The sequence below is a fragment of the Ictalurus furcatus genome, chromosome 14 (assembly GCF_023375685.1).
Source record: "Ictalurus furcatus strain D&B chromosome 14, Billie_1.0, whole genome shotgun sequence".
NCBI lineage: Eukaryota > Metazoa > Chordata > Actinopteri > Siluriformes > Ictaluridae > Ictalurus > Ictalurus furcatus.
The window spans coordinates 25,210,827-25,220,004 of NC_071268.1; the positions used below are offsets into that span (position 1 = coordinate 25,210,827).

General features: G+C 41.1%; 1 gene segment (V, D, J or C); it reads right to left on the reverse strand.

The window, feature by feature from the left end:
- Positions 1-4,733: 4,733 nt before the first annotated feature.
- On the reverse strand, positions 4,734-9,178 carry LOC128617767 (immunoglobulin kappa constant-like). The segment is given in 3 exon segments: positions 4,734-5,056; positions 6,546-6,644; positions 9,172-9,178. Coding segments are annotated over 3 exon segments (429 nt in total).

Below are 9,178 nucleotides of genomic sequence, written 5' to 3' on the forward strand. Positions count from 1 at the left end.
CTCTCGTAAAGACTGGAGGAGATGCCCAGACCTAGCTTTATCTTGCTCAAAGTTGATAGGATCGATTGTACGCGTGTTGGGGATAGAAACGCCCTCATCGTAGTAGAATCCCATATAACCCCTAGAAAAGTTGTTTTCTGCACTGGAGAAAGCATACTTTTCTTGAGGTTCAACCTGAGCCCCAAGCTCCTTATGTGGGCGAGAACAACATCTCAATTTTGAACTGCCTGTTCCCTGGATCGTGCTAGAATTAACCAGTCGTCCAGGTAGTTTAGTACGCGGATGCCCTGGAGTTGCAAGGGAGCCAGAGCAGCATCCATGCACTTTGTGAAGGTGCGAGGGTATAAAGCTAGCCCGAAGGGAAGAACCCGAAATTGGTATGTGTTTTCTCCAAACGCAAACCTCAGGAACTTCCTGTGACTGGGCGATATTCCTATCTGGAAATATGCATCTTTCAGATCTATCGTCACAAACCAGTCCTCGGACTGAATCTGTGGCACGATAAGTTTGAGCGTCAGCATCTTGAACCTGTATGTCCAAAGAGTACGGTTCAGATGACGCAGATATAAAATTGGCCGTATACTCCCATCTTTTTTGCGGACCAGGAAATAACGGCTGTAAAAACCTCCCTCCCTTAGGGAACGGGGTACATGTTCTATGGCCCCTTTGTCCAAAAGGAAACTTACTTCCTGCGTTAACACAGGGCTCTGCTCTGTGCTGACAACTGTGGTGAGCACTCCTCTGAACCGGGGGGTCGAGCCCTGAACTGGACCTGGTAACCCTTTTTTGTGGTAGACAGAACCCATGGGGACACTTTTGGCAGTAGTTTTCAAGCTACCAAATGGTCTTTCAGTGATGTTAGCTTTTCCACATTTCGTTGGAGGGAAAGCATCAGATTTCCTAAGGGGTAACTGCCCTAGCAGTTGATGGAGAGACGTGGCTCGCAAGCGCCTCCTCCACCTTTGGCATCGCTAAATAGCCATCCTGCTCACTCCCCATGACGGCTGAGTAATCAGACGTTGCAGGGTTATAAACACAGCTAGTGTATGGTGTTCTCCAGAAGCGTGATATCTCATCGTGCACTTCCGGAAAAAAGGGGAGTTTTCTGAGGTGTGAGGGAGCTTTATATTTATTTTCACTGGAGAGGAAGCACTCATCCAGCCTGCTAAGAGCCACTTCCTCTTCCCCGGGCCAGTCTATATTCAACTTTTCAATCGCCCTAGTGATCACCTCAAGCAGCTCTTTATATGCTTGAGAGCTGCTGTCGGTTTTTGGTGCAATGGCACCCTCTACTGACTCCTTGGAGTCAGCAAGGGTGTTTTGGCTTTCCATAGGGGAATGAGGAGTCGCGACGCGAGCTCTAAAGTTAGGCGGAGAGCTGGACCCGGAAGACAGCAAGAGATAGAGCAGCGCTCGTCTCCGGCTCCTCTTCCAAATCCATACAAGAACCGCACGACCTTAGCCGGCTGGCTGCCTTGGCAGCGGCCGGCCCAGATCCGCGAGGCTCTGAAACCCAACTCCCTTCCGACAAGAAGAGAGCAAGCCGAGAGCGTAGCTGCCTAATCGGGAAATGCACACAGTGCTGACAGTCAGACCCCTTGAGGGCTGCTGTAGCATGCTCTACGCCCAAACACTTCACACAGAAAGCGTGTCCGTCTCCTCCCATGATGAAATGGGAGCAAGGCGTAACACACTTCCTGAAATCCCTCTCGCTCATTATTTCACTCTCTTTTCTTTTCTTTTCTTTTTCTAAAAAAGGGATAGAAAAGTTTAGATATTGAGAAATACAGAGTAGAAATGAAGCGTTTCTTTTTTTTTCCTTTGTCACACGAACCACAGACATGCAGTCTCACTGAAGATAATAAGGCTGGCAGCGTGGTTTACAGGTGCCATATATATATCATGCGACGCGCTTAATTTCCACGTCACCTGATCATGGCAGTCCTATAAGTAGAGGCATGATTTTACACAAGCTTCAGATACCGGTCACACGCGCAAGGGCGTTCCCATACTGTTATGCTAAATGCAACGTTGAAGTTCCCTTTGAAAGGGAACGTCGAGGTTACGCATGTAACCCTGTTCCATGAGTAGGAAACGAGATGTTGCATACTGTTATGCTAAATGCTTTGAAAGGGAACTAAGTCTCAGACACACTGAGCTGCTGTATTTCCCTGGAGATCCTTCTCCATGTCAAGATTTTTTGATTTCCCAGAAGAACTATTGGATCACACCATCTGACAACACAGGAAACCTTGAGCTAGTTCTGAACAACCGTTTAAACTTCTCTCCTTATATTCCTAACCTGATTCGGACATGCAGGTTTCTCATTTACATCAGGAGGATCTGGTCAGTTCTGTCCACAGAGATCATTCAAGATCTTGTTCAGTCCTTTATTATCTTGATATTAGTCTACTGCAGTCTACACAAGTTTCTACCTCTTGTATTTCTACTTAAAACAGCTGAACACAAATATATAGTTTGTAACCAGATCTTATTTATATGCACTTAACATGTATGTATTATATTTACCTTAAGAACATACTATTTACAGGTACTGTGGGCTCACCTACACAAACACCATAATAAACTTCTACTCCTTAGTGCAGTTGCAGGCCCAATGCACGACTCATGTTTATTGTGGCCTAAAAACAAATTCGGTCTAAGAGCTAAATGAAGTAAAACTCACTCACGGGTGAGGAGTAACTGGCTGCACTCTGGTCACGGTGGCACAATGTCTTTGTTGTCAGTGTGAGGATTTCCAGTATTGCCAGAGGAAGTCTGAACTTCATGGCAACTCGACCGCTGTATGTGAGATCCTTGGAGTCTCTGTGGCCTAGCCACAGCTTTTAAACTCACTTTGGTTTGCTGGGAGAGCTCGCCTCCGTTAATGTCTGTGTCACTCCGTGTGAGAAATGCTAATGGATACTGAGCTAACAGGTATCCAGCCTCCTGGCTGATTCAGTGTTAGATGTTTTGGATGGAAAGTCCAATGTCCTCCACTTTTGTCAAGTACAGTTAATCTCAAGTCATTGAACTAACAACCGCTATCTATACACGACGCAACTTTCAACACACTGTTAACCACAACGCTCTTGTTTTCTCTCTCTTCACGCCGTTCTCTCTCATTCTATCCTCCACATGACCAGCTTCTTCCAGTCCTGATGAAGACCTTGACCTGAATGAAATTACGCATACAACAGAAATACAATGAAAATATAAATGAAGTACTGCCCTGTCATAACCAAGCACAAACAAATACTAAATATAATAACATTTTCCATAACACCACAAACTGAGAACATCATACCCAACAGAAATGAAAGAGAATATATTATCTTTCCTCTCCTACTGGGCTACACTGAGATTCTGAGCTTTATTTGAGGAAAAATAACTCAATTTCAATCAGTTTTAATTTAATGATGTGGTTAGAAAAGGTATGAACACTAGTCTGTCCCTAATCCAACAGTAAATACTAATTTGAGTGACATGTTCAGACCACATTGAAAAAATACATATCCTGCCTTCTAATTTTAGTTCAAATCATTCACCTTTTATTTTTACACACTTGTGTACATTTAAGTATCGACACAGTGTAACTGTTTTTTACTCATTCAGCATGAGCTGAAAGTCATAAACTACATTCCTGTAAGTATCTGCTTACTAGTTCAGTCATGATTAACTCAGAGCAGTCTGTTGTCTCTGGGCCATGATGATGCTGACAGACCAATCACTACATGAGCAGGACTAAATAAAGATTAAATATGAATTGGAGCTCTTTCTTCTCCCGCTGTTATAAACAGAAGAGAGTGAGAACTTCAGTAAAGATCATCAGGAGATTTGAGAGACAGCTGTAATTTCCACTGTTTTCTGGAGATTTCACAGTCGTGTCTTCATGCACTGGGTGTAACAACCTCATTCATTTCTGTGAATAACAGCCTACAAATCTGTCTGACAGACAGCCCTGTGTTCTCAACACACAGCAATTGTTAAGAAGTGATGAGGGTGTGTGTAGTACATTACCTGCTCTGCTAATACATTACAGTGGAAGACTCCTTTCAGGACTTTCAAATTCAGGACATTTCCTAGAACATGTGTGTCATCTCAGAGAGAAAGATCAAGTCCTGTAGGAGCCTGATCTGACTGTGTGAACATGAACAAGATTTCGGTCTTGAATAGGACTCTATTACTGCCTTAATATGTGTTTCCTTGTTTTTTAGCACTTTATTTTCTGGGTCGTTCTTCTTTTATATGTTTTTTAAAAACTTATTTTCCTTGTCCAGGTTATAATAGTTTAAATTCTTGTTTTGCCCTGTGCCTACCTGTGTTTATAACTTGAGTATGGATCTGAGAGAGGTTTCATCCTGATCAAGGTTGGTATTTCCTTTTAAAAACACAGAGAAAATATTTTTTTATGTTTTCTCTTGACTCAGTTTGTTCTTTAATGTATTTTATTGGATTGTGTTAGAATTTTTTAAAGGTTTATGCAAATTCTCACCAATCACAGAAATAAGAAACGAAAGTTCCATTGCATGAACACCTCTGAGTCCCAGAATAGATCAACACTTTCAGCAGATTTTCATGGTTCTTCAGCCAAACTCACTCAAGCACAGCACAAGACACTTCACTAGTGAAAAAGGAGACATGCTTTCCACATTGAAGCTTTATTTCAGCATAGCTACACCACTGACACCACCTCAGACTGCTAAGCGTGTTTTAAAGTGTACACTTGAATTCTAGTGGACTTCACAGCGGCTCTTTCGGAACGAGGCGATCTGAGTGGTGTCGTGGTGGGACACGGTACAGCCGAACACCTCGGCCTCTTCCCAGCGTTCTTTGCTGAGGGTCAGGGTGCTGCTGCGGCTGTAGATGCCGTTCTTCTGTTCTTCTGTACTGGTCAGAACCCCCTCGTTCACCTCGGCACCGTCTACGGTCCAGCTCAGCAGCGCCCCCTGTGGAGAATAGGCCGAGAGCAGGCAGAGCAACGAGGCCGAGCCCTCAGAGAGCTGCAGAGAGGAGGGAGGGAGCAGAGACACGGAAGGCTTCACCACCGGACCAGCTGCAGCACACACACACACACACACACACACAATGATATTAATGTTAATGTGAACCCTATCACACTGAACATGGTGATATTTGGTCATTCAGTTTAATGGCTGTAGAACAGATGCAGTAGTTTATCTGCACATCGTACAACAGAACACAATTCTGATAACGTCATCCAGCCAAACTGCAGCCGAACAAAACAATCTCCATCTTCTGATCAAAACACACTGTGCTAAAAATAACCATCACACCAGGGTAAAGTCATCTTTAACCACTCAAGTCATCTTTGTTCAATTTTTTAGATCATCTTAATAATTATTTATGGCTTATCATTAATGGGAAATTAGCAATAAACGATTATTGTTCATGCTTCACTGTTACACAAATTTCCATTGTGATGATGAATTAGAGTAACACAAAGCAACAATTACATCAACTAAAAGCTAACATTTCACCTGAATCTTAAAAAGAGATGAAGTGAATTTTACAAAATGACACGAAAGCAGAGCGTTTATAGAAGCAGCTCTCTCCTCTTCACATCACATTTCTCTATTTTATAGAAAAGATCTACAGTATGTGTTTTTATAAATGTCACATCATTTATTTTTAGTAAATCTATACATTTCATTGAATTGTGTAAATAAACTAATAAATCGATGAGGTTTTAGGAAAAAAAAAAAGGCACTTACTTTTCACAATGAGTTTAGTTCCTCCACCGAAAGTGTTCCACAGTGATACAAACAGGTTTAGTGGCCGTACAAAAACCCTGCTGCTCTAAACTCACTGCTCTCTCCATCCATTTAAACCTCTTATTACAAAACAGCTACAAAACACCAACTTCTGTTCACATCAGCTGATTAATACACTAACTCTCTGACTGTTTTTATTACGTTTTTGTGTTTTTTCTCTTTTTAAACATCAAGATTGTCAGTCTAAACTGAGGATGCAGCTAGTGAGTAATTCACACAAATAAATTACACAAACTAAAAGCTGAAAATTCACAAAATGTAGATCAGCAATTGCACAGGTTTTACCTATAATGCATCACTGAGTAAAAATGCTGATGTACTAATGATAAATTTGCAATATACGACTGAATGTGTGGAGCTAAAGTGAGAATAATTCTCCACTCCTTCTGTAGACTGATAGAAAGTTATGATATGATGTTCAAGTCCTACAATGATCTAATCATTAATTTACAGTCAACATATTAGTGTGTATTTACTCACTGCCAACATTGATGCTGCTTCTTCCACCATAAATCCACTACAGTGAGAAACTCATTAACATTCAGTACAAACACCATCCAGTGAAAGTTTAAGCTTCTCTCTCTAATTCACTTATTTATGCATCTTAGACCTAAAAGTGTTTTCCAGAAAATCTCCATCTGACCCCAGAAGCTAAATTCACACAGTAACTCTGTAGTAGTGTGAGATTTACAGTAGGATTGGGGGAATTCATCTCTGGCTACTGGTTCACACAGTGTTATAGAGGCGTACAAAAACCTCCCTCAGTCAGATTGTAGAGAGACTGCACTGCTGCAGCTGGGAGCGACTGCAGGTGCTGAGTTGGAGGATGTGATATGACACAATGACACTCTGTGGAGGAGAGGAACCACACCACACTAACTCACAACTCACATTAGAAATCTCTCAATAATCATCACACCACACGGCACACAGTCCATCATGTCCACTACTGTAAGATAAATAGTTTCCCAGTTTTCTCAGTCATGGTGCTACAGGTCAGATCTTCAGAAAGAACAACAGCATTGGAGATAACAGATCAATATCTACAGTGAAGGCTGGTTGTGATATTGAATAAAGACTAAATTAAATTTTACTCCTCTTCACTAACTTGCTTTTACTGTTATGAAACCATTAGAGAGGAGCCTTATAACATTCACTGTGACACTCATTGAGTCTCACTGCATAAGTATAAATAATGAAGTACACACTTATTAAAAGGCGGATAAACATCAATCGTAATCATGCCCTGCCTCTTCTGAATCGCAAATATTTTAAATTGAAAAGCTGTTCCTGCCATTACCCATTTCTTTATTTCAAACCACACAAAAACCCTAATTCTGTTGTTTGTCCTTTTGTGTAATTTTACTGGACAATGTGTGCTTACTGTTCTTATTTCTTATAAATCCGTAAAATTAATTTTAAAAGAAAACAAACAAAAAAAATCATCATCAAGAAAGTAATCCACTTTGTTCACAAAGATATCAGCCACACTCTTTACTGATACGAGTTTTTTTTTTTTTCCTCATGTCTGCTAGTGGTGTAAAAAACAAAACAAAAAAAACGTGTTTTTTTATATATATATTTAAATGTGTTTATTTATTTATTTGTTTGTTTCCATTTTGTGTATGTACTGTTTGTATGTATGTCTGTATGTGTGTGTTTGTGTGTATATGTATGTGTGTATGATATCACTCCTCATATTTACTCCCTTCATTTAAACAGAGTCTTCCTCCAATTTGTCCTGCTCTGATGTTACTGCAACTCCTGCTGTTGGGTCTGATCCAACCAGTCTCTCTTTCTTTTTCTCTCTCTCTCTCTCTCTCTCTCTCTCTCTCTCTCTCTCTCACTCACACTCACACACACACACACACACACACACACACACACACACACACACACACCTGTTCAATCAACACAATTTTGGGTCTTTCACACCAGTGGTTACCAACCCAGGGGTCGTGACCCCCACTAGGGCTCGATAAAGATTTACGAGGGGTCACCAAGCTCACTCTAGTTGGAGAGTTACAACAGGAAGAAATAAAATGTAAAACAGCACAATAAATAAATCCATTTTGAATATTCTAATAATAGTGTGTAAGATATATGAAAAGAGAAGCCATTTCCTTAACATCTTAACATTGCTCGTTCTAAAACAACAGGGTGACTGCTCAAATAATGAATATAGCAAAGTGCCAGGGAGAAGAGAAAAATCTATGTGCTAAAAACAGAACAAGGATTTATTTGGACAGTTATCTCGAATTTGGTTTCATTGAAGCAATGGGCAAAGTGAGAATTGAGGGTATAATCTGTGCTGAGAGACTAGCAAGGCATCAGAGCACCAAACACCCAGAGATGGTGGGTCAATCCAGAAAATTTTACCTTAGGAAATAAGAACTTGTTATATCATATTGGTCCCAGAAGATCAGAGATGCTTTGACTAAAGCTGGAAATCAAAAGAGACAGGCACCGGTTGCGTCCTAATTGTCCAAAAATCTGCACACCATCGGAGAAACTCTGATCAAACCCGCTTGTGTAAAAATGGCAGAAATAATATACGGGACACAGGTGGCTTCTGAACTGTACGTCTGTCCAATAATACAGTAAAAGACAGAATCAACAGAATGGCAGCTGATGTGGAGAACAGGTTGGAGGAAAAGTTAAAGATGCACCAATTTTCTATCCAACTTGATGAAACTTCCACTGTGGCAGATGAAGCAGTACTCATTGCATATGTGCAGTACATTGAAGACCCAGAAATAAAGCAGGAATTTCTTTTGTCTACAAATTTATCAACAACGACATGAGGAGAAGATATTTTCCATGCAATTGATACGTACTTCACCAAGAAAAACATTCCCGATAGTCATTTAGTCGCATGCTGAAAAGGCTCCTGACTGTCTTGTGTTTCACTGTATGATACACCGTCAAGCCCTGGCCAGAAAACACCTTCTGATGAGCTGAATGAAACGCTCAAAATGGTTGTAAAAATAGTCAACTTTATTAAAGCTGTGTGAAGATGAGGCGCATTGACACTCCTCCTTCATACCGAAGTGCACTGGCTATCAAGGGGCCAAGGGTTGGTTCGTTTTATTGAACTGAAAGAAAAAATAAATGAGTTCCTGAGACTGAACAAATAAATAACTGCGAGTTTTTTAAGTTACATTGTCTTTAGTGCCGTTATGATTGCGATATGGTGGTGCCATTTTATATATTTTGGACTGTAGTTGTTTATTTCTGTGCTTCACCTGGAATAACCTGCAGCGTGTAACTTCGAATCAACGCCTCGGCTCGGCTGCGTGTGTGGATCGTGTGTGAGGATTGTACGACTTTGTGCTCTGGAGTTTCACTAGCTCTGGCCTTGCGAGTGTGCACTCACCGACCAT